This window comes from Macrotis lagotis, chromosome X (genome assembly GCF_037893015.1).
Source record: "Macrotis lagotis isolate mMagLag1 chromosome X, bilby.v1.9.chrom.fasta, whole genome shotgun sequence".
Lineage (NCBI taxonomy): Eukaryota > Metazoa > Chordata > Mammalia > Peramelemorphia > Peramelidae > Macrotis > Macrotis lagotis.
Genome location: NC_133666.1, coordinates 352,210,836 through 352,237,759, shown reverse-complemented (window position 1 = coordinate 352,237,759; position 26,924 = coordinate 352,210,836). Strand labels below are relative to the sequence as shown.

The window sequence follows — 26,924 nt, the reverse complement described above, 5'->3', positions numbered from 1 at the left end:
CTCATCCCATTCAAATTAGATCAATGTATACCATGGAAACAATGTAAAGATTAACAGACTGTCTTCTGTGGGGGAGTGGGAGGAGGGAAGCAAGATTAGGGGAAAAATTGTAAAATTCAAAATAAATAATATCTTTCTAAAAGAAAAAAATTTTTAAAAAGTGAACCGTGTTCATTCAGATTATGTGCTTTTTTATACTTTTTTCTTTTTTTGTCTGGATGTGGATAGCATTGTCCATAACAGACCTCCCAGGGTTGTCCTAGCTCACTGAACTGCTGAAAGAAGCTGTATCCATCTTAGTACATCAACTTACAATGTTGTTAATGTGTGCAATGTTCTCTTGGTTCTGATCCCTTCACTCAGCATCTGTTCATATCATTCTTTTTGTGCTGCTCTAGAGTACCCCTCCATGTTTTTTAAAGAAGAATAGAACTTTATAACATTCAAATACCATGACATTTTCAATCATTCCCCAATTGATGAGGATGCATCATTTTAAATCTATGCCTTTTTAAAAAAATTAGACCAGTGTTTCATTAGTGGGAGTACATCAAGGAAAACTTTCTCTACCAAAAAAGGTCAGAACATTGGCTGTAATTTTATAGCTTTACAGAATTGCTAGGGACACTAAGAAAGTCACACAACCCACAAGAAGCAGAGGTGGGATTACAATGCAAGTCTTCTTGTCTTCCAGAATAGCTGTACTTACCCCAACATGTTACTTTTTTATAATATTACCAGATAAAATGTATTGTACAATAAAGTGTGATGTTATGCACAAGTTTGAAATGGATGATCAATGATTTGAACTGAGCTTAAAAAGGAATTCAGGGGTGAAAAGGGAAATCAGGACTAGACAGAGAGAACAAAATCATCCAAGTAGTGGAGGCAGGAAATGATGGGTGTTTGGAGGCAAATGTCAGGTGAGAACATGAATTAATTTTTGATAAGTTGATACAGTTAAAAAAATCAAATTAGTTAATTTATTTAACTGGCAAATTCATTGAAATGCTAAACCACTAGACTGTTAGATGAATCAATGAATAAACATTTTAAATAACAAGACTAAGTGACTTAAGAGTATATATTTCAATCAGAATAAGCTAATTTGCATAATGACACAAAATACTAGAAAATTAAAACTTTTATGGAAATAGGTTGCTACAAAAAGCAAATCCCTAAGAATATCAGTTCCTTAATACTTTGTGGTACACCTTCCTATCTTGTCTAGTGTTTCAAATACTTCAAATACTAATTAATGTTAAAGACATTCATAAAGAATAATAAGGCAATGTTTAAAAGTTCAACTTACCTGAAAGATATGCAACTTTTTCCTTTAAAATTGGCAGCACATCCATAGCCTTCATTTCATCATTTTTGCGAAATCCTGGAATATATAAGGAAAAAATAAAATCATTAGACTGATAAAAATAAACTTAACTTCTAAGATATTCTTTCTCTTGGTAAGGAAGGAAAAAAAGCATGTATTAAGTATTTACCATGTTATGTCATTGGATATTCACAACAGTCCTAGGAGATTGGTTTATTATTTTTGTTTTACAGTTGAGGAAACTAAGAGAGTTAAAGTAACCTGCCCTAGGTCACAGAGTTACTAAGTGTCATGAGGTTGTAGTTGAATTTAGATCTTCCTGATTTTAAGCCCATTTCTCTGGCTATTTTTACCAGTTAGCTAACAAGCTAGATATACACAGGGAAAGATTTGCTATACTCATTCAAATCCCTAGAACTAGCATAAATTAAGATAAAGTAAATTAATTGAAGTTCACATTTCATATTTCAATATGAGATTTATTTATAAAATGTACAATTATATTTAAACAGTTGGGTAAATGGAGCTAGTTCTTAAACTTCTAGAAGTATATGTAGATGTAAATATAAAACAAAACTAGGGTAAACTTTTTTACTACCATACAGTAGTCGGTATTGCAATTTCTATTAAGAATAATCCTTGGGGGGCCTAAGTGGTACAGTGGATAGAACACCGGCCCTGGAGTCAGGAGTACCTGAATTCAAATCTGGCCTCAGACACTTAATAATTACCTAGTTGTGTGGCCTTGGGCAAGCCACTTAACCCCATTGCCGTGCAAAAAAAAAAAAAATCCTAAAAAAAAAAATCTTAAAATAGCCAAAGAACAGATTAAGGCAAGGGTTGGGGAACTGTAGGAAAGAAGAATGATGACTAAAATATAAAAAGTACTTGTAAACTGTTCATGTGGTAATGTGACTAAAGAAAAACAAAATAAAAAAAAAGCAATTTACCTAATCCTTCAAATCCCATACAATTGAATTCCTTTCCTATAGAAACAAAAATTTCAAAAAAGTAGACAAATGGGGAGAAATCAGGAAGTATAGAGCTAAAAATACCTGAATCAAATAATATTCTCTCTCTCTCTCTCTCTCTCTCTCTCTCTCCCTCTCTCTTTTCTCCTCCCCCTCCCCCAATACATTATAAATAAATTAGAGCTGGAAGTTCAAATAAAATACATAAAAGACTTGGCAAATTTTAAAGACTGCTATATGAATATCAGCTATTATTGTATCATTTATTATGTTAATGTTTATGTTGTCATGGAGAGAACTAAGAAAGTAGACTTACAAAGTGTGCTATGCTTTTCAAATTATTTCAAGTTTTCCTAAGTCTTTATTTTTATCATTATCTCTTTTCCTAAAATGAACCATGGGCTTAAAAAAAATCATCTTCACCAAAATGTTTGAGCTAACCAAGTTATATTCATTATTAAACAGTTATTCAAACATATATACTTCCTATACTATTTCCTTAATGAATAATTTCATGACTAAATTGGATGCATTCCACACATTTAGAATCTGAGGATTTTAGAGTTGGAAGTATTTCAGAGATTAATTCATTTGATCTCTTCATTTTTCAAATAAACAAGCAGGTCCCAAAAAGCAAAGAAAGGATTTTAGCCAAGATCATTAAGGTAGAGCAAGAACCAATCTGGACATCATCAATTTAATTCTTTCCTTGCTTGACAAGAGACATTCTGGGGTACTAGGCAGAAGCCAAGAGGTGGACAATGCATAGTAGCATGGCAATGTTCACACCTCTTTGAAACACAGCTTCGTTTTTGGCTGATTTCATTTGGCATCTACAGGAAACCTTCCCCACTCATTCCCTTGTTTTTCCTTGAATTATTATGTAGATATATCTTTACATGTTATATTGAAGCAAGATGACCCAGTAGATAGATCATTGGACCCATGTAAGGGAGACCTGAGTTCAAATCCTACCTCAAGCACTTACCAGTTATGTGACTCTAGGCAAGTAAATTAACCATTATTTACTTCATTTCCTCATCTATAAAATGGAAATAATAATAGCGTCTAACTTGCAGAGATATTATAAAGATCAAAGGAGATAACTTTTTTTTTAAATTTTTTGCAAGGCGGGTTAATGGTTTGCCCAAGGCCACACAGCTAGGTAATTATTAAGTGTCTGAGACCAGATTTGAACTCAGGTACTCCTGACTCCAGGGCTGGTGCTTTATCAACTGCCACCTAGCCGCCCCAGGACATAATTTCTAATGAACTTAGCACAAAGTAAATGGAGCATTGTAAGCACTATATAAATGTTAGCTATTGTTATTATTATTAATTTCTAACTGGCTCAGTTTCCTTATCTAAAAGATTGTGATGATAAAAATAGCACCTATTTTCCAGGATATTTATGAGGACAAAATAAGGTAATATTTGTAAAGAACTTTGAAAATTTTAAAATGCTATAACAATGTGAGTTGTTATTATTCTAGTAATGATGTTGTATCACTCAAAGAACAGTAAGCTCCTTGAGGCCAAAGAGCAATTGTACCTATACATATACAAATATACTTATATATCTCTGTGTGTATTGTGTATGTAGACATATGTATATTTATGTATGTATTAATCTTTGTATTCTCAGAATCCAACATAATGTTGTTATGGAGGTCATGAATAGTGCTGAACTGCACTTAATCAGTTGCTACTAAACACAATGAAGGCAAAAAAATAATTTATATAGTTGAAAAGAAACCACAGAGTTAAGGTTTATGGAGCTGGGAAAAATCTTAGAAACAATTTAGTCACAAGCCACTAATTTTATACAATAAGAAACTAAGGTTTTGGAAGATGAGATTCATTGTGTGAGGTCAAATGGTTCAGTGATTCTGGAATCTCCTGACTTCTAACCAGTGTTTTTAATCCTAAATTGGTGATGTCACTGTTCTTTGACACTGGTGACAGTATTGGATACTTTATTGAGATTTTTAAGAATTTTTTTCCCAGCACAGGAAATACAAATTTCATAGCCAGAAAAATTTGAAAAGGATTTTATATTCAGGGCACATTCATACCTACCATATTAACTATCCATCCCTCAGGGACTATCCATCCAAAAAGCAACAACTGCTGCTTTGTCTGAATTTGATTCTCTCTCTCTTAAGAGTCAAATCTTATGGTTTCAATTGCTGACTATTCCACTTATCACTTTTTCTAGACTGACTTCAGCAAGTCAGTTAAATGTCTCAGGGACTCAGTTTTCTCATCTATAGAAGCAGAATGCCAGATTAGATAACTTCTATATTTTCCTTTCAGTCCAAAATCCATGATCCTATGATCAGAGTGTACTAAAATGATCAATATGAGGGCAAAAGTTGTAGATAAGAAATGATCCTAGACTCAATAGGGAAAGGTTTCACTTGATGGTATGACTCTGGGATGCCTAAACCATTAAGGGAAAGAAAACCAGGGAACTATTTCCTTTTTACTACACTTAATTTAAGCAAAAATCTCAACAATCAATTAATTTCACCCCATTTCTTTATACTATAGACATCTATTTGGACATGGTTTGAATAGAATAAAGACTTCTGAAATCCCACCAAGTTTTTAAAGTAATGCAAAGTGGTTGCAGCTATAGACAAAGGAGAATTGCAACAAAGCACCATTGATCAAACTCAGTTCATTTCCTATATGGCTTCCGGTGATATAGGGACTGGGAATGGGATCCAAGGAATAATTCAGAGAATGAGAAAATCTCAGAATCCAATTAGTCAGTCTATCTTTAAAAAGAGAGCAAAAAAGAGTGTTAGGATACAAATGTATCCCTGCTAAAATCATTTTAATGAAGTAACATTAACATAGTAAATTGAGATAATTAGTTTGGATAACCTATGTTTTTAAATTAAAAGTTTGCCAAGGGCAGTGGATAGAGCACCAGCCCCGGAGTCAGGAGTACCTGAGTTCAAATCCTGCCTCAGACACTTAATAATTACCTAGCTGTGTGGCCTTGGGCAAGCCACTTAACCCCATTGCCTTGCAAAACAACAACAACAACAACAACAAACAACAACAACACCTAAAAAAAAGTTAAAAAAAGTTTGCAGGGTGGCTAGGTGGTGCAGTGGATAAAGCACCCGCACTGGAGTCAGGAGTACCTGGGTTCAAATCTGGGCTCAGACACTTAATAATTACCTAGCTGTGTGGCCTTGGGCAAGCCACTTAACCCCATTTGCCTTGCAAAATCCTAAAAAGAAAAGGTTGCCAAAAAAAGCTTTATCTTACTCCACTCAGTGTCTACTGCTCTGCATATCACATCCTATCTCATCTCCATGCTGCTAACTAAAGTTTTGAAAAATCCTTCTTTCTCCTCTTGATTGGTGGTCTGGCAGGCAAATCACCAAACTCCTTCCAAAGTCTTCCTTTATATAAGGCAGAAACTGGACTTCTGGGCTCACTTATCTATATTTGCTGCTCTTCCTGGTTTCAAGTTCACAGAACATGATGGTTCCCCCCTTCCCCTCTCCCAGGGCATCTCCTGCCCAAACTACCAGTCTCAGTGAATTAGACTAAACTCCTTGAGGGCAGAGACTGTCTTTTTCTTTTTTTTTCTTTTCTTTTTTTTTTTTTTTGGTTTTTACAAGGCATTGAGGTTAAGTGGCTTGCCCAAGGCCACACAGCTAGGTAATTATTAAATGTCTGAAGCCACATTTGAACTCAGGTTCTCCTGACTCCAGAGCTGGTGCTCTATCCACTGCACCACCTAACCGCCCCTTGTCTTTCATTTTATTAGTATCCTCAGCACTTATCAGTGTCTGGCACACAAAGTAGATATTTAATAAATATTTACTAGATATCAGATAATATCCAGCTAATTAAAAGTTTTAGAGAAACAAAGTTGTAATGTATATGCCCAATGTACTTATAAACTAAGTAGTGTTTTTAAATCATCACTAATAACTGTCTATATTTTACATGAAACACAGTTAATTCAATTAATTCTGGAACTTTCAATAAAGACAGGAAGGACTCTGCCATCGTACTTTGTCAGATCAAAAAGTCAAGTTAGCTTGGTACCCTTAAGGACTATGTATTTAAACGGTGTGTGATCATAAAGGATTTTAAAAAGTAAATGGCTTCTGTGTAATTCTAGTGATTTTTAGATCACTTTAAAGATATATATCATCTGGTTTTAGCCTTTAAGACTTAGAGCTTACTAACTTCTTCTCCAAACAATGAAATACTCTCTTCATTATAGTGAGCTTACAAAAAAGAAAAAGAAAACTAAGTAATGATAAATTATGTCATTTGAATTGTAAAACTACTCTCACATCTTAAAACCCAAAAGATAGGATAAGTCTGAATTAAAATAAAAGTTTAGAAGATTTCTTATTGCTACAGACCAGACTAGGGCACACTAGACTTTTACTTCTCTACAAGTTCCTATGGCAGACCTAATTAAATAGAAATTATTTGAACTACCAAAAGGCCTTAAATAATAAAAGAAGATAGAAAGGGGGAAAAAAGGATACTGAAAGTAAAACAGGGAGAAAGAAGAAAGGAAAGAAAAGAGATGAAAAAATAGAAAATAAAAAGATATGTGTTAGGTATGGAATGCTTTAAAAAAAAAGGGATGTAGTTATATGAACTACCTATGATTGAAAGATAAAACACATTTTCCTAATTGCAAATGACATTTTATGAGATTCCATTTGTCAAATTGTATTGATTATTTCTCCCTTTACTCTCCACCAATTTCTGCTCCCAAAGGCCATTGAAGCTAGTTCCTTTTTTCATTAGCTCTTCTTTCTAGTCTTTCTCCTCTCTAATCTATTCTTTGCACAGGTGAAAAAACTCCAAATCTTCAGTAGCTCTCTGTTACCAGTAAGATAAAATACAAATATCTTCGCCTGCTTTTAAGCTTCCCCACAACTTAGTTCTAATTTATTCTTCTAAAATTTCAAAATCTATCATTTAAAAATGAAACTTGTTACATGTCTGCCTACCTTTTTTAATGCTTGTAACATATTCCAACTACCACTATTAACTTGTTGAAATCTTGTTGAAGTCAGGGCTTTACTTGTTTCTCTTACTTTTGTTTAAGGGATTGGTGCTGTGATGACTGGTAGAAATAAAGTAGGAGGGTGTAACATATCTGATGTTCCTTACTAGATCTATGGAGAACTAGACCGATATTTAAGAAGTCACATTATCTCGGAGCACCAATTGAGGTCTCCTCAACTCTCCCCTCCCTTCCCCTCCCTTCCCCTCCTGCACTCAAAACCTGATCTGAAGGTTCTCAGACTCATTTACTTGTCTGTGAATTCTCAGGCAGTTTTTCTACATGGAACGGGAATGTTTCCTCTATTCTTAAGTCAATGAAGACTATTAAGAGATACCATGACTTTGGGACAGAGAAATACTTAACATTTCGTAGCCTCTTTTGATAGGACTCCTATATCATATTACTAAATAATATTTATCAGCATTTCTCTGCCACTGGGTGGCACAATGGACAGAATATCAGGCGTGGAATTAGGAAGACTCCTCTTCCTGTGTTCAAATTCAACCTCAGACACTAGCTGTGTGACTCTGGGTAAACCCCTTAATCTTGCTTCTTCAATTTCCTCATTTATAAAATCAGCTGAAGAAGGAAATGTAAACCACTCAGTATCTTTTTAAGAAAAGTCCAAAAAAGTTTCACAAAAAGTTGGATATGATCAAAAAATGACTAAACAACAAAAGAATTTCCCTATTGTAATTTCTTTCTACTCACAATATTGAGTAGGTCCAGGAATGGAGTAGGTGATTAATATTTTAAAATATAATTGAAGAAATACAAGGTAGGTTAAGGAATAACAGAAACAAATATTAAGTGACTTAAAAGATCATCTAATCTAGAGGTGTCCCACATAAGTTAGAAGTAAATTAATATGTCTCTAGGAAATATTTAACAAAATAAAAATACAATTAATATTTCCTGTTTAAAACTACATCAACAAACTTGCTGCAGTTATCTTTATGTACAGATTACTAGCCCCCTTTATTTGAATTTAACAGTATTGATCTAGTCTATTTAATCCTTTGTTTCACTGAGAAGAAAATAGACGCAGAAAGGGTGAATTATTTATTGAAACAGATATTGAATAGCAGTGGTAGGATTCATATCCAAGTCTTTTCTTCCTAAATCTTCCTTCCTCGCTCTATCAAATTGCTTCTGATTAAGTAGTGGCTCATGTGGGAATCTTTAAAAACAGGAGACTGAACCAGAAATAAACATCGAGGAATATACTAAGTGAGAAGTAAAAGGGCTGCTATTTTTTAAAGAAAGAAAGGTCTCCTCTGGTGATAGAAGCATACAGTTGGAAGAGCACTTAGAAATTAATCAGCTCAACTCTTTCATTTCATAATAAGAAAATGAAGCTCAGAGGGATGAATGCGGTATGTTCACTAGTTGTGGCAAATATGGTACTAGAAATCAAGATCCTTAATTCCCTAGCCAGCATGACCACTAGAGTCAAAAAGTCAAATTAACAAGTATTTATTAATCACCAACTATGTGCTAAGCACTGGAGATACAGAGAGAAAGAGGCAAAAAATAGTCCCTGCTCTCAAGGAGTTCGCTTTCTAATGGGGGAATTAACAAGTAAAGAACTATATGCAAACAACATATATACAAGGGTAGATCAGAGGGAAGGCACTAGGATTAAGAAAGACTAGAATGGCTTCTTGTACAAAGGTCTTTAGCTCACATTTGGAAAGAAGTCAGAGAAGTCAGGAGGTGGAGATGAGAAAGGATAGAGCCTAAGTATTAGGGGAAGGCAGGTATTGAAAAAATTCTGAATTTGTAGAGGAATGCTTAAGGTGAAGAAAAGCAAGGAGTCTGGTGTCACTGGAATAGAGGATGGGGGGTGAAGAGGTGAAAGAAAACTGAAAAGGTAGGAATGAACAGGTTATGGAGAATTTTAAAAGCCAGAAAGAGAATTTTCTATTTGTTTCTGAAGACAATAGGGAGCCACAAGAGTTGACTGAACTCCAATAGATGACATGGTCAATTTTGAGCTTTTAGAAAGATCAATCTGACAGGTGAGAGGAGAATGGTTTATAATGAGGAGAAACCTGAGGCAGGAAGACTAATCAAAAGACTATTATGATACTTTAAGTATGAGATAAGGAGATCTTGTATTAAAGTGATATGAAGATTCAAATATGATACCTATGATGTGAGTCTGTGTAATGGAGAGAATGATGATGCCTTCAACAGCTGCTAGGAAAGTTAGGGAGATGGGAATATTTGGGGGCAAAGATGAGTTCAGATTTGACATATTCAGTTTAAGATATGTCTGGAAGCTGAAGATGAAAATGAGAGGTTAAGAGGGTTGATAGGGAAGGACAAATAGATCTGAGAACTACTAAAATTAACAGGTAGTTGCTTATACCTAATCTCTATGAATCTACAAAAAGATTAGATGATTTCTGACATCCTATCAAGTATTAAATTACAAAAAACCAATCATAATCCTAAAATCTTTAATTTTCATCACAAATAATGAAATTCATAGATCCTAAGAACTTAGAGTATCTAAATGATTACTAAATCCAGTTCCCTCATTTTACAGATAAGATGATGAATTCTGAAGAACACAAACTGAATGGCAATAAGAAAACAGTGAATTTCATTCTAGTTTGATAGATCACAAACAATAACTACAAGGTTTCAAGAAACAAGAGTAAAAATAGTCCAAAAATTTAGCAAACTTTTGATTTAAAAATAACAAAATGATCTGTAAAAACTGGGGGGGGGGGTGATTTAGGTTAAGAAGTCAGATTTAATTCTGTTAATGTGAGTGAATGGATACACAGATAGAACTTTCAGACTGGTCATTAGAGATCATCTAATCTAACACTCTTATTTTTCATTTTAAGAAACTGAGACCAAAATTAGTGAAGCAACTTGTTCTCAGTGACTCATTTTGGGGAAACTAGCCATTTGTTAACATTAAAAATATTTTCCATAGGAAAACTGGTACCTATACTCTGATCAACAATTGAGACTTATGGTATTTTTACAGTCTCTTCTTGTCAAAGAAATAAAAAAAAACACTTTACAAAGTAGAACTTTAGTACTCAAAATAGTTCTCCTTTCCAGAAGCTAAGACACATACCACTTCCTATCTATTCTATAGATGTGGACATCAAATTTAAAGATTCACATACAGGATGATGTAGTGTACATAAATGGATCTTAATTTCCTAATCATGAAATCAAAATCTCTAAATAGTGTTTCTACAAGAAACATGAAATTCGGTTGCAGCATTTCAAAAAGTTGATAAAACTATTTTGTTATGTTCAAGATTAGTCTTATTAACGTTGCTTGAATAGTTAAAAAAACATTATTCAGATCTTTTTTTCCCTAGTTTGAAATTGGTCATGAAATAGCTAATTTTTTTGTTTACCAGTCAAATTAGAGGCTGGTAATACTCATTTTTAATCTCAACATATAAAATTCTAATGTTTTGGTATATTGTTAACTGAAAATAACTTTTGTAATATTTTAAGCTATCTTAAGTTGATATTCATATTTAGCTGGAAAAGAAATCTCAAAACCACAGTATAGTTTCCCTAATAATTCATTCTTCATGCATCTTTTAGCAGTAAGGCACTCATACATACAATTCTAGACACTGAATTTAGCATTGTTCTAAAATCAACTTGTTTATAAATTAATCACCAGCCTGAGGTTCTTTGGGTGAAGTCCTAATGAGCTTCCCCACCATGCTTCTTTACCATAATTCACTTTGGTTTTTAAACCCAAAGTACAGATTATTGACATAACATGTTGCTAAGTGAAACCAACTTTACCTAATGTAACTAACAAAAATTGTAAAATAATCTTTCATCAACTTATAATTGTTCCTAAATATTCATGTGACCAGAACTTAGGATAAGCCAATCCATTTTAGTTGTAAGTCATGCATGTAAAAAAAATTCTACAAATGTACAATTTGAGAGTATGGCTACATTTTTTTCCTTTTTAATCTCTTTAAAAATAATCTTTTTTTGCTAAGAAGAAATATTTTATAAGGTAGTTATCCTTCTTTAATAGAGAAACTTTTACTGAATGACTAACTTGAAACTTGAACTACATAGGATGCTACTGTTTTAAATCAATAATACATTAACTTTTTAAGAGACTCTGAAATGAGTTGTATTTAATGCATTCAAGGGAAACTGGGGTAATTAAAAGCATTTTTATTCAGTAAATCATCTAATGCTCAGTTTATTCATTCTTTTGGACCAAATTTTTAAAAGAAGTACAATTATAAAAATATATAACATGTTATACACATTGCCTTTTTTGTTTTAGATTTTTGCAAGGCAAACAGGGTTAAGTGGCTTGCTCAAGGCCACACAGCTAGGTAATTACTAAGTGTGTGAGACTGGATTTGAACCCAGGTACTCCTGACTCCGGGGCTGGTGCTTTATTCACTACGCCACCTAACCGCCCCTTACATTGCCTTTTAAAAGAAAAGGCTTGACAAAGATATTTTAACAGTGGCCAAAATCTTCAATGAAGCAAGCACCTTTTAACTGCAAAATGTTTTATTTTGGCTATAAAGTTAGAAAAGTTTACTATATTGCAACTTTTCACTAAAAGAGAAGAGTTTTATAATTATTAATAATATTCTTCTGAACTTCTCTTTGAGATATCTGGCAACCAATTGTTATAAATTTTGTATAATTCTCAAATTAAGTGACTCAGATGTTGATTTAGGGTCAGAAAAAAACCACAACTATTTCCTAATCACTGGAGCTGCCAATGAAAATGAACTTGTTCTGCATGTCTGCCCTGCTTCCTTTATGTGTATTTGCCCTTATAAGACAATGCTGAGTATAAACTGTATTACTAAGACATTTTCAAATACCTCATTTGCCCAAAAGTTTCAAAATCATAATATTACTTGAGGGAAAAATATCATCCATGAGGAAATTTTTTAAGAAACTGAATTACATCTTCAAAAACCCCAAAGATTTTAGCAATAATGAAAAGATAAAATAAAACATTTTAAAATTTTAGAGGATATAAATAGTTCTATCTAGTCCTGATGAGAATTATAGAATTTCAATAAAGCACAAGCTTATTTATTTATTTATTTATTTCCTGGCCACAGAGAATTCTGAATAAACATAATGAGAATTTCTTAAATATCTGCACAGCTTGGCAATCCCTGAACCAGCAGTCCTTATCACACATTAATGGAGGTGATGTCATCCTTTTGAACCAGGCTGGTCTGCAGTTCCTACTACCAGCATTTTCACTGCAGTGCCTGCAGTATGATTCACAGGATGTGAAGCATGCACAGGGTGGCAGGCAGGATGTGTGAGTTAACAAAGCTCATAGTTGTGGAAGCAGCTATTTTAATGTATGTGCATGCAAGCACATTAAAAGCAAATCAAAATAAAAAGCATTTTAACTAGGTTGAATTTTTATATCAAAGTAAGAGAGGAACAATAAGAGAATCTCTGAATTTTAGAGCCAGAAGGAAAAAAAAAAATCAATCAGCTACATCTAAACCTCTTTTTGAGGATGAAGAAGTGGAAGTTCAGAGGTGTAAAGTGATTTGTCTAAAGTCATACCTCTGGTTTAATGTCATTACAAGCTGCATCATCTACTACCAAAACTCAAATAAAATCTTAGGCATCACTCTGACTTGGTTCACCATTGTTTTACTTAGATATCTAATTTTTTTAAATGCAAATACTTGCTGATATTCCTGATAAAATCATACATTATAAAATGGGGAGAAAATGAATATAATATTCAAATCCAGGTCTCATAAACACCAATCAGATGTCTGAAAACTACAATAAAGTATGAATTTAGTTATGGAGCAAACTTGTCTATATATGTGGATTTATATGTGTATATAAGGATCTACACATACCATTTTCACTGGTGCTACAGTTAGACTATTTATCATTTCACTTATTTTTAGAAGCTATTATTTCTGATCACATTAGAACTCTAAGTACAATAAAGTCTGAATATTATCTTTATACAGGGATGCAATTGTTATACAATTATGATAATTAATTCCACACAATTTAGCATTTTTTTTTATCTTTTACTGTAACTAGAATTGGTTTAGGGGAAAAGAAAAACCTAGAACAAACCAAGAGAATAGAAAAGGAAATTACATATCTTTAAGAAATAGAGATATTTTATTCATAACATCTCTGTTTGTGGTGGCAAAGAATTGGAAATTGAGTGAATGTCCATCAATTGGAGAATGGCTGAACAAACTGTGGTAAAGTATGTGATGGAACACTATTGTTCTATCAGAAAAAATGAGAAGGAATGGGAATTCAGAGAAGCCTGAAAGGATTTGCAAGAACTGAGGCTGAGTGAGAGGAACAGAACCAGAAGAACATTGTATACCTTAATAGCAATATGGGGTTGACGATTAGTCTTAATGGATTTGCTCATTTCATCACTGCAACAAGTAGGGACAATTTTAGGGTATCTGTGATGGAGAATACCATCTTATCCAAAGAAAGAGCTGTGGAGTTTAAACAAAGACCAAAGACTCTTACCTTTACTTTTTTTAAAAAAAAGTATCTTATATAATTTTGCTATCTCTTATATTTTATTTTTTCCTTAAGGATATGACTTCTTTCTCAACATATTCAATTTTGAGCAATGTAGAGCATGGAAACAATGTAAAGACTATATCAGACTGCCTTCTGTGGGGGGGTGAGGGAAGCAAGATGGGAGAAATTGTAAAATTCAAAACACAACAAGAAAAGAAATAGGAGATATTTTAGTGAATGATATACCTTTGGCACAATTTCAGGGATTTTTAGTTTATGATAGATCTTCTGTACAATTTAACTTATGCTTGATATTTTGAGTATTAAAAACAGAAATTGCTTAAAGGACAAGAATGGGGAAATGAGATAAATTGGATACCAAGACATCTGAATTTCAGGCATGAATCTATTAACTAATGGTAATGTTATAGGTGTATTTCACTTGTTGCTCAGTTTACTTAATTGAAAAAATGAAAAAAAATGAATAAAAACATTATGCTCCATTCCAGCTCCACCATTACTTTCCTCTACTTAAGAAATGTTTTCAATTAGCTTCAATTAATTCTTCTCAAGAAAGAATGGAAATAGTTTCTCTTTAGTCATAATAAATAATATCAGTAATAATGACAATAGAATTAATTAGCACTTTGTTTATACTGTTTCACTTGATCCTTACAACAACCCTGTGAGATAAGTGGTATTATTAGCTCCAATCTACAGATGAACTTCTTATAGTCTCAGTTCAATTCACTAAACATTATTAAGTATCTACTATGAACCTGGCATTATGCTAAGAGGCAAAAGACAGTCCCTGCCCTCAAATCAATTACAATTATATAAAAAAGAGGCCCATAAATGACCATACAAGCACCATTAGTACTGATTTGGGGGGCAAGAATAGATTTTAGTGTTTGTGAATTCACAAATATTGAATCTGTGAATGAGGATCAAATATATATCTATTCATAGATAGATAATACCAAATTCTAGTTACTCTATCTCCTTCTAGATAGACAGATGTCCTTATAATATGGGGTTGCCTCAGTAGCTAATACATCTAATACAGTCAGCTGTACTTCATGTTGCCTATCCCTGTGCCTTTGTCAAAAAGTAAAGGTTGGCTGGTCACCTTTGGTGGTGTTGAACTATACCACTATGTCTACTTTATAAAATAATTTAGAATATTTTATGCATATTAGGGTCTAGACCTTTTTGGATGTTGGTATAATACCCTGAAAACAAAGTAACTGAAAAGGCATAGCTGAGAAATGACTTCTGAACTCTTCATCAAAGTAGAGAGACAATATAATTTGTCAATAGCTTTTACACTGGTATTATTACTTCATAGGGGCAGTTAGGTGGCACAGAACTCATCTTCCTGAGTTTAAATTTGGTCTTATGTGATTCTGGGCAAGTCACTTAATCCTGTCTGCCTCAGTTTCTTCACTGTAAAATGAGCTGGAGAAGAAAACAGCAAGCCACTCTAGTATCTTTGCCAAGAAAACCTCAAATTACTTTAGAATTGCTAGTATGATAACACATGATGATTAACACAATCAGATGTGTGTGTATGGCAGCAAACAATAAGTATTTATTAAGTCCTTACTATATCTCAGGCACAGTGATAAGCCTTGAGAATTCAAAAATAGGTAAATGCTTTCAAAGAGCTCATAAGAGAAGTCCACATGCAAACAAACCATGTACAAATAAAATATATACAAGATAAGAGATAATCAACAAAGGGAAAGGTCTAACATTAATGAGGTTGTGTGTGAGGCTGTATGAATAGAACATCAGGACTTAGTTTTTTGTTTCTCTGCTCTTACCACTGCCAGAGTTGTTTAAAAAAATGGATAAGAAATCATTAAGTAGAAAGTAGGGAAGTCTTTTGGTGCAGAGAAAAAAGTATGAGCAAATACAGTGAGGTCAGAATTAGTGTAGTGGAAAGAGGGACCTGGGTGTGAAATCTAGCTCTGCCTCTTAAGTGTGATCTGGGGCAAGACTGTTCTCTCTTTTGGACTTCAGTTCTCTCTATGTAAAAGGAAGGTCGAGACAGACTAGGCTATCTCTAGGTTCACTTTCAGTTCTAACATTTTGTTGTGTGAGTCTTTAGAATGTGGGGAATAAATAGAAAGATCAATTCATAGAAGCACAGATTTAGAATATTTATATTTGGCAAAAAAGTTCAGTTGTTAGCGACAACAATAAAAAAAAGCAGGAAATCCTAGTAGGTTAGTGAATGGGGAAATTCAAATGATGCTTTGAGAATATTAAGTTAATAGCATTAGACATAACAATATATATGATTCCCAGCGTCCAGTGGTTAAGAGCAATGCATCTTATTTTATTACATTAGATAGATATTATGGGTGTTGTATCTTCAGCATTATTAGCTCACTACTGGAACAGAGCAGGAACTTAACAAATGCTCATTGATTGTTTGATGCAAGTTTGATTGCAAATTAAATTATTTAGTACCTCAAATTCAGGGAAATAATCAGTTGTGAAAAAAAACTGAATTTGGACCAAAGAACTTAAGTCTTCTATATATGAACAGGTACTTGGACTCTGAGGATAATGCTATATAAATCTCAACATCTATAAAATTTCTTTAGGTAGAGAAAATGAAGTACCTTTGGCACTTTGTAGCCAGAGGAGAAGGAAGAGAAGGAAGAGGAGGAAAAAACTTTCAAGTTGAGGGGTTTTGGGGGGCGGCTAGGTGGTGCAGTGAATAAGCACCACCTTGGAGTCAGGAGTACCTGGGTTCAAATCCGACCTCAGACAGTTAATAATTACCTAGCCGTGTGGCCTTGGGCAAGCCACTTAAACCCATTGCCTTGGGGAAAAAAAGTTGAGGGGTTTTTAATTCTCTACTTCTTACAAATCAAAACTGGAATGGAGCATGACTAGGTCTATTTATCAGGGAACAGGAGTAGTTTTTACAAGTAAAGGAAGTATAGACAGATTATGTGGCCCTAGTATATGCTTTATATTTAGAGTTTTGCTTTTTAATCCAAGGGGATCTAATACCATATGAATCAATTACAATTCTTACCTTTAGCACAAGATAACACTATTGTGCAATAGACTAAGTAGTCTAGAATTCTCTAATACAAATATATATATATATATATATATATATATATATGTGTGTGTGTGTGTATGTACACACAGACATATATATCTATATAAAAAACCAAGACTCATTTTTAATATATCAGACTATTGTTTCTATACATTCCTAAGTTTAGAAGATATGAATGTCTATGTTTCTAATTCTGTTTTTCATGACATTAATATGACAGACCTTCATGAACAATTATGTGACACAAACAGTAATATTTCAGACAGAAGCATGTATATCATTGTTTATTCCACAAAATTTGCCCTTTATTTGGTCTTGTGGTTATGACAGGGGTAATATAAGGTGATATAAATTTGGTAGCAATGGCCAAAATTTTCTTTCTACTCTTATAATATCTAGGGGGAAAAAAACTTTGAACCATTACAATCTTTGGACTAATATGCAAGTTTAAAATTATAGTCAAGCTCCTATTAACTGAACAAAGATTATACATATTGTGTTTTATCAGCAGCTGGTGGCATAGTGAATAGAACCTCACTCCTGAGTCAGGACAACTTCAGTTCAAATCTAGTCTCAGATATTTACTAGAAGTGTGATTCTGAGCAAGTCCCTTAGTCTTCCTTTGCCTCAGTTTCCTCAACTGAATAATAGTTAAGTTTACTTACTTTGGCAGTAGACTTTCCAAGAATGTACACATAGTAGATGAGGTATGGCACATGCATTGCCAGCACTAGATGAATGTCTGTCCAAAGGAAAACTCAGGAAGAGATTATGGGGCCTACCAAATTGAAGGTTTATAGAGCAATTTGGTTGACTTCATTGCTGTATGCCTGTGAAACCTGGACTGTTAGCCAAAGTTACACCAGGAAAATGAATTGATTTCATTTAAATTGTTTAAGGAAAATTCCAAGAAGATACCAGATACTGAGGTCCTTTCTGAAATTAAACTTCCAAGCATTCAAAAGCTACTACAGAGAGCACAATTACCATGGGCTGTCCACATTAATATAATGCCAAACATATACTTCCAAAAAAGACTATTTTATGTAAAATTAACACAGGGCAAGCACTCACAGGAGGGTCAGAAGAAGCAATAAAGGGAAATCCTGAAGGTCTTTGTTAAGAACTTTAGAATTGATTGTGCAGCATGGGAGACACTGGCACAGAACCCTCCCAACTTGGCATGCCCTCATTAGAGAGGGTGCTATGCTCTATGAGCAAGGCAAAACTGAAATAGCTCAAAAGAAACATGAGTTGCACAAGTTTAGAGAACCTATCCTAGGTGTTCACATCCTACTGGTCTGATCAGCCACAATCTCTAACCTAGTGATGTAATTGTGGTCCCCTTTGATAATGAAGACCCAACCAACCAAATAGATATAATGCCACTAGTAACAGGAACATTTGCTATGTAAAACAGCAGTATTGAACTCTTATGGATATAGCCATAGTCACTACTCATTTGCTCATTCTCTTTTGAGCAGCCAATCAATTATCTAACAACTCCCAATTTCTAGGGGGATATAAATGAGTTCATTCTTACCAAATCAGTAATTAATATGAATGACTAGGGACTAGCTAAGTTCTAAATGCAGTAAGTTAAAACATATAACAGCTCTTTTTTTCCAATACACAGTCAAATGTGATTCCATAAAATGCAAGCCAGAAAAGCAAAGATTCTATTAGTTCATTACAAATTTAAAAGTTTTCAATCACTGCCTTATTTATAATTAATAAGTTATTCAATGAGACATTAGCCATTGATGAAAATAAAAGGATTTAAAAAATTCAATTGATCAGGGCAGTTAGATGGTAGAGTGAACACAAAACCAGTTCTGGAGTCTGGAAGACCTGAATTTAAATCACACCACTGACACTTTCTAGCTATGTGACCCTGAGCAAGTCACTTAACCTCAATTGCTTCCAAAATAAAATTCAGTGAATTAAAAAGTATTTCACTAAACATAAATTTCTTTAATTCACAAAATTCAATAGAAAAATACTTTTGGGAGCAGCTAAGTGGTGCAGTGGATAGAGGACTGGCCCTGGAGTCAGGAGTACCTGAGTTCAAATAAGGCCTCAGACATTTAATAATTGCCTAGTTGTTTGACCTTGGGCAAGTCACTTAACCCCATTGCCTTAAATGAATAAAAGAAAAAAAAAAGAAAAATACTTCTAATAATTTCAATTCATCACTTTCCCACTATTCCATCCCTTGGTCAATAAGCAGATACTCAAATATACATATTATTTGTATTTTATAACTAAGTATTTAGAATAAGGATGTATCATCAACATATGGTATTCTCTGCCAGAGTATAAACACTTAAAAAAAATGAAACTGACATGTTCCCTAACTTCTAGTACTTTAAAAGAGAAAACTTTGTATATTAAAAGTCAAAGTAAAAATTAAACTAAATAGTGAATAAGAAATAAAGAGGCAAAAAAATTAGTATGTATTATATTTAATCACCAAATATCTACATTTTGGATATTTTTTGTCTGTGTCTTCAACTAATGTAATTTTTTAAAGGTTTTGCAAGGCAAATACGGTTAAGTGGCTTGCCCAAGGCCACACAGCTAAGTAATTATTAAGTGTCTGAGGCAGGATTTGAACTCAGATACTCCTAACTCCAGGGCCAGTGCTCTACCCACTGCACCACCTAGCCGCTCCCCAACTAATGTAATTTGAATGTGTGTTCTTTTAGTCTATTACAAATGGAAAAACTGGAGAAAGAGATTAGAGAGAAGGAAAGATAATTTTTGGGGGGGGGTATTAATCTTCCATTTTCCTACTCTTTTACAACAAATTTATCTTCTATTCTTATACAGTTCAGTAACCAAGGGGAAAAGAATCTAATTTCAAGGCTACTTTTACATGCACCATAGAAAACCTAGAGGAGAATAGGACAAGCTCAGAGAAATTTTCTTTGGTATGGGGCACAAATGAATTTTCTCAGAAAAGACTCTAGGGTGAGCTTAAATGAACTTAGGAGGCCTGCTCCTCCACACACAGTATCTTTAGGTCTTGATTCTCTCCCAGGTTTTTAGCTTATTAAAATCCCTTATTTGTTTGCCATTTACTAACAGCCGTTCAGAGGAATGTGCCACATGCCTGCATAGGCACACACACAAGGCCACCAAAAGTCCTACCCCTCTCACATTTGATGTTTCAGCTCTGATGCTTCATCAGCATTTCCCCCCCAACATTTGTCAGGGTTATCTCTCATCTGCTCAAATAGTTTTGAAATAACAAAGACATGGCAACACCCTTCAGATAAAGCTCATATAAAGCAAGCTGTAAATTTAAGCTCTAGATTCCACAGCTCCCACCACTGTTGAAGACATAGCCTCTAGGCTTAACTAAATTGAGTCTTATGCCACTAGCAACAGGACACATATTAGAATTGTGTTTCCTTCCTTCCCCAACAGGAATAGTGATGGATCTTGGAAATATATATAGTTTGTGTTTTCCCTTTGGAAAAGGATTATGGATAGTAAGCTCTCTGGTAGACCATCATGGGAATGGTAAAAAGAAAAAAGAAGTAGGTCTAGTCTAGAAAGTTTTCAAGGGAGCACAACTTTATAATCACCATGGGAATTGGGTCTTCAACTTCCCTTACTTTCCTTAAGAGAGACTGGGTTTGTTTTAGGTTTTTATGTCTGTTTTTTTGGAGACCGGGAGCTGTCCACAGCTGAAACCTGAATAGAAGATTAAAAAAAAAGAACAAAATCAGCACTGAGACTCAGAGAGTATTGGCATGGTCATGGACATAAGCAAGTTAAATTGGAAAATTTTCTTTTTTATAAACTCAAGTCCACAGGATACCTTGTTCCTGATAATGTTACATGACTTTTAGCCCATGTTTGTCTATATTTTCTTTCGTCACCAATGCTGCCATAGTGCTAATTTATTTCCAGATCTTGAATCCTCTGTTTATCTGTGTCTCCCTCCTACTTTAATTTCTTGAGTAACATCAGGGGATTGAGAATATGCTGAGAGAGCAGGTGAGAGGATGCCTAAAATAAGAGTTGCCTCTTTCAAAATTTCTCCTAGTCAACTTAGTGCTCAAAATGTAGAGCAAAATTCTCTTCCTCCTTTTTCTTTGCCTTTCCATCTATATTACATTATTTCTTGTTTCCAAGATTGAGAGCTCAAGAAAGAGGAACAAATGGGTAAACAGGTATTGGTGGGTTTTCTGGGAAATTTAAATAGCACTTTAAACATATGCAAAAATGCCAAACTATATTTCAAAACATCCAAGGTGCAGATTGCTTCTGTCTATAGAAATCTATGTAAATACTGTGATTTCATTTTGGTACATATATATAAATGAGTTTAACTAGTTACAACTATTATGGAATTTATTTGAGTGAAAAATCTAAAGAAGGGCCATTTATAATATCTTCTCACCTGCTGTGCTGCTCTCTTCAGGCCTCCCAAGGTCTCTCAGAGTATCCTAAATCCCCTGATGTGGTACCCTCTCCAGGCCTAACCCTTAATAAGTTGTAAATTCCAAAATTATTTATCTCTTCCATCCATCCTTATCAAAATGTTCATTTTCTCAAAAATCTCTGGTGCTCTCCATACAGTATGAATTCAATCAATATTTCTGATTTAATTTCCTAAAATGCAAAATGAAGACAATAACAATTGCAATGTAGCTTACTTGTCTCATCTGAAAGTTGCCATAAGAACGAACCATTTAATCTCTGTAAAGAACTCTGACCCTCCTCAGATTAAGGCTCCCTTGGTTTTTAATTGCATAGGAGTTAATGACTCCCTCATATTAAGGCCCCCTGACTTTTAATTACACAGCAGTTAAATTCTGTCAACTTCTATCAAGTCTTCAGGAGCTAATCACAATCACTATTGGCACATTTAAAGTAAGAAGGTCACCAGAGACTTTAAGACCAAACCCAATTCCATTTCATGATATTTCCAACAGGTTAATTTGTTATCATAATCAACCATAAAATCAAGCAATCCTCTATAATTTGTTCTTTATTAATATGGAATAGTAAACTAATAAAGCATGCTATAATGTAATAATGGACGAAACCATGCCCTAGGAGGCGATCATTCCTTGTCTAGGAACTGTTAACAAAGGAAAGAAAAAATTTTCCACAAAAGAATAAAATTGGTTATCTATATCAGGACAAGTATTCTATATTCTAAATTTCCTATAAAGGAAGAGCTCACAGAATCACAATTTTGGAGCTTGAAAATACTGTAGAATATTTGGAGTTTGAGAATATTGTAGAAATAAACAATCCAGTCACACTCATTTTGTGGGTATGGAAAGAGGATGTGATTTTACCTAAAGTCATATAATTAGATAACAACAACAACAACAACAACCACAAATCACATGTATATGGAGCTTTCAGGTTTGCAAAGTACTGTATTTACATTTGTTTTTCACAACTATTAATATCCCCATTTTAAAGAAAAGAAATAAAGGTACAACAGGGCAGTTAAATTGATTGATTAGCATTACAGAGTGAAGGTATCTGAGGCAGGATTAGAATGCAGATCTTCCTAATTCCAAAACCTATTGTTCCCTGTACTACATCACACAGCTACTTGGGATCTATGTTTCAAACTCAGGTCCTTCGACATGAAAAACAGTATTTTATTCTACCACCTTAATAAACATAATGTGCTCCCCCCCCCCCCCCCCCGTTACCTGCTGTTCTGCACTTACATTTTTTTCTATCATTCCTCCCTTAGAGTTGAAAAACAGACCAAAATTTGCTTATTATTCTTTCCCTTTTTTATAAAGGGATTGCATAATGAATGTTAAGCCTGGAGAAGAAGAGGAGGGAGGCCAAGATGAGAGAAGTGATAACTCTCTTTAAATATTGGAAAAGATGTCATTTGGAAGATAGATTAGATTTCCTCAGACAGAAGCACTAAGACCAATAGGGAGAAGTTAGAAAGAAACATATTTAAGGATTGATGTAAAGAAAAGCCCCCAACTACCAGTGTTATTCAGAAGTGAAAAACACTTTACGTGGAAAGTAACTGGTTTCCCATTATGAAAAGGCTTGTGAGGATTGTCATCAAATAAATTTTTGTTAATATCTGGGACAAGTTGGTCTCTGAGGTTTCTTCTAATTCTTTAAGATTCCATCTTTAGGTGATCTCTCTTTAAAAAAAAATTAAAGGTTTTTAAAAAATTAATTAAAGTCTATTTTCTTTTCTTTCCTCCTTCAACCCAGGGGGAAAAAAACAGGAAAAAAGAAAAGCAAGTTTCCTGCAGTAAATATTCATAGTCAAGCAAAACACTGGTCATGCTCAAACAGAATTTGTTTCATTTTGTACCCTGAATCCATCACTTCTCTGTCAAGGGTGGCATGTTTCATCACTGATCCTCTGAAATCACGGATGGCTACTTGCACTGATCATAGTTCTTTAGTTCTTGTAGCTTTCTTGTACCTTTATTTGTCTTTACATTTTTTCTATTATATAAATTCTACTAATTTCATTCATCACCAGTAAAAATCTTCACAATGTTCATTATATAATACTGAGTTTATGGTAAAGAATTTTCTTTTAATCCTGCTCATTTCACTCTGCATTATTTCATGTCTTTTCAAGTATCTTTGAAATTATCTATTTCTTATTTCTTAAAATACAATATTTCATCACATTCATATACCATAATTTGTTCAACCATTCCAACTGATAAGTATATCCTTAGTTTCCAATTTTGTTGTTTGTCAATACAAAAAATGCTGTCATAGTTTTGTACATATAGAACTTTTTCTAATTTCTTTGCTCTTTTTTGGATATAAACCCACCAGTGACAAATCTAGACTAAAGAGTATATATTGTTTAGAAACTATTTTTTAGACAATCTCAAACTGCTTTCCAGAAAGGTTATACCCACTCCTAGGTCAACCAAAACTAAATCAATATGAATGTTCTCCCTCAGAATTACTTTAATCTTCATTTCTTTATTTGGATCATTTTAAAATACTGTAATAACCCCGACTGCTTCTTCCTGTCTATTCATATTTAGACCATTTACCAATTGGGGAATTACTCTAAGGTTCACTATGGTTCTAAGATCTTTAAATGGAATATTAATTCAGCTTCCATAGCCTAATCTCTGATACTGCCAAGCCATTTTCAGATACCATAGGGAAAATATACAATAAGATTTTGAAAGAACTTTTAAATCTCCTTCTTTGCCACAGAACTAACTTCAAGGGGGGGGGGGGAAGGAGAATTGTATTTTGTAAGTCTGTCTGAACATCTACCATTCTACTTGTCCACAATTCTGGAAAATATAGATTTAAGTAATCCATAGTTGAAATTCAGAGGAAGGGTAAGAAAAAAAGAAGAAAATCCTGAGAAATTTTCTTTCTTTCTTTTATAGTAAATGGTTGCTAATAGCAACTTTAACTCCCCTCCCCCAATTCTAAACCAGTAGAGTAGCATAGTTTCACAGCTGACTACACTGTAATTTTATCATCTTGCTTAATGAAAGTCATCTCTATTATCCTATATGTAGGATCATCACACACATGTAAACATGTGAGGATAGTTTGAGTATAAGAAATAGGATAGCACTAAGATGGACAGATCAAGGCAGAGACAGCAATTCCATTCAAATTACAAATGTACAGAGGCTCCTGAGATGATGAAGCATAGCAGCACTGAGTTATCCAAGTGAAGACCAATGACAGAATGCTTGCCACGTGGTCCACAGCTAAAAAGGATTACATCATCTTCTTTGTGCAATGCTGAACTATATAGGAGGCAAAAACACATTTAAGTAAAAACAGAATCATTCTATGAATACAATCCTATTTCTCTTTAAAGCTAAACGTCCTCTTTTTTCTAAAACATAAAGCAGGTACTAAAAGATGACAAAATGAGACAATAAACATTTCAGTAATAAACTCGTTTATGTTTGCTATTTCCCTTTTCCTTTTCACTGTACTTCCCTCTTCCTCCCCTCATTCCTAAAGAAAGGAACATAATCAGATGGGAAACATCCATCTCTTAACAATGTGGTTGAAACTGAAAGTGCAAAGGAAAAAGTAGGACCTTATGTTTATAAATAATTATTTTTAAAAAGTCAGGTCATTAATTCATATTAAAAGATACATTTTAACTCTATTTCTTTGCATAACTAAATATATTCCAACAACATTTGGTATTTCACTCTTGAGAAAATTAAGCAGCTCTAATGTACACACAGAGCTGTGTATAACTTACATGCTTATGAACAAGTGTTTTTTGCTACCTACCCAATGAATTCTAAGATTTCAGCTGCTTTCCCCCAAGTAAACAGGGAAAATCACCATTAAATTCAAAGGTATGCAATTTCTAAGAAACACTCAGAAAATACATTGTGAAGGCAATATGCGTAGACTTCAGAGACTAGCTAGGACATCATTATTCACACTGGTAAGCAAGGTGCTTTGGCTAAAATGATTTGACTAAAAGCATGCAAATCAAGTTTTCATAAAAGAATAAATGAAAAAAGTGAGCCAAAAGAATATAATTCTTATTAACAATTTCTATACCCAAAGCCCAAGATTACTTGATTATTTTAGCAACTGTAGCCAAATTTTCCTCCTTTTTTAATCTACTGTTTGTATAAAAGAAAAGTATTATTTATGTAATAGGTGAGTCACAAATAAGATTTTAGTACATAAGCATAAGGTTTTGTTGTTCTCCTTTCTTTATTTTATAGATAAGAATACTTCCAAAGAACATCTTACAGTTATACAGTGCTTTATGTACTTTCTTTAATTGATATAACAATTTTGTGAGGTAGTTAAAATATTTATCCATATTTTAAAGATAAGAAAACTAGAGAGGCTAAATCACTTGCCCCAGGTCACAGAGCAAAGAAGAGGTAAAGTCAGAATTCAAAATTAGCTGTTCAGCTTCTGAATTTAGGACTCTTTCAACTATATCACATGTAGTTCCAAAGCCCCCAAGAACTTCTCCATTTCTGAATCTGCTCATTTGTTTCTTGAAAAGCTGAGTTTGCTACTACATGAAAATTTTATAGAATAATCATTCTTGAAAAAAATGCTCTCAAATTGTTTAATTTCAAGTACACATGCTTAGAGCTAAATCAGCAAATTCATTCTCATTAAACGAGATTAGAAATTTTAGAGATTATGTTGCTTAAAAAGCATATTTATCATTAAAAATACATAACATCCTCATAAAAATTATAATGAAAGCCTTCATCTTTATCACTCTACATTATTTCTTTTTTTTTTCCCTGTCTGTTCAATGGAAAAGCAATATTTCTGTTGTTCAGTTATTTCAGTCATGTCCAATTCTTCAAGACTCATTTGGGGTTTTCTTGACAAAGATACAGAGTGGTTTGCCATTTCCATTTCCAACTGAATTTTACAGACAAGAAACTCAGGCAAATTGTGCCCAGGTTCACACAGATAGTAAATGCCTGCAGTAAGATTTAAATTCAGATCTTTCTGACTCTATTCACTAGGTCATCTAGCTGCCCAATGAGTCCAATAAGTGGGAATTTAAAGAGATAATTTATCCTAATTCATTTTTTTAATCTTTCTACAGGTCCAGAGACAATGCACTATAAAAGACAGAGAGCTAACCTCATATTAAAAAAAAAAACAAAAAACTTGAGCTTGCATCAAACAGGCTTAAACTGGTTAGGAGATCATGGATAAGTCACTTAATCCTTTGTACTTCTCTAGGCAATTCTTCAAGACAATTGCCTGATGTACTAGAAAGTGCATAGATCCTGTTTGAGAAGGGAAAGGCAAAAAACCTATCAACTATGCACAAATTTCTTGCTAAAATTTCAATCCAGTTCTTTACTATATCAATTTATTTTTTTGTGATGCCATCCTCACAGAAAAAATGTTCAAAATCTTAATAATTCAGATTCTATTACTGTATAATTTATATGATAAATAGTGAATTTTTAT

At 33.6% G+C, this 26,924-nt stretch overlaps 1 protein-coding gene across 2 annotated transcripts in view; it reads right to left on the bottom strand.

The window, feature by feature from the left end:
• TRIO (trio Rho guanine nucleotide exchange factor) overlaps window positions 1–26,924 on the bottom strand; it is a 600,806-nt gene that overhangs the window by 427,852 nt on the left and 146,030 nt on the right. For both annotated transcript variants that reach the window (XM_074199605.1, XM_074199606.1), the window contains one exon: window positions 1,313–1,387. In XM_074199605.1, the coding sequence (XP_074055706.1) occupies window positions 1,313–1,387 (75 nt within the window). The remainder of the gene's footprint in view (window positions 1–1,312; window positions 1,388–26,924) is intronic.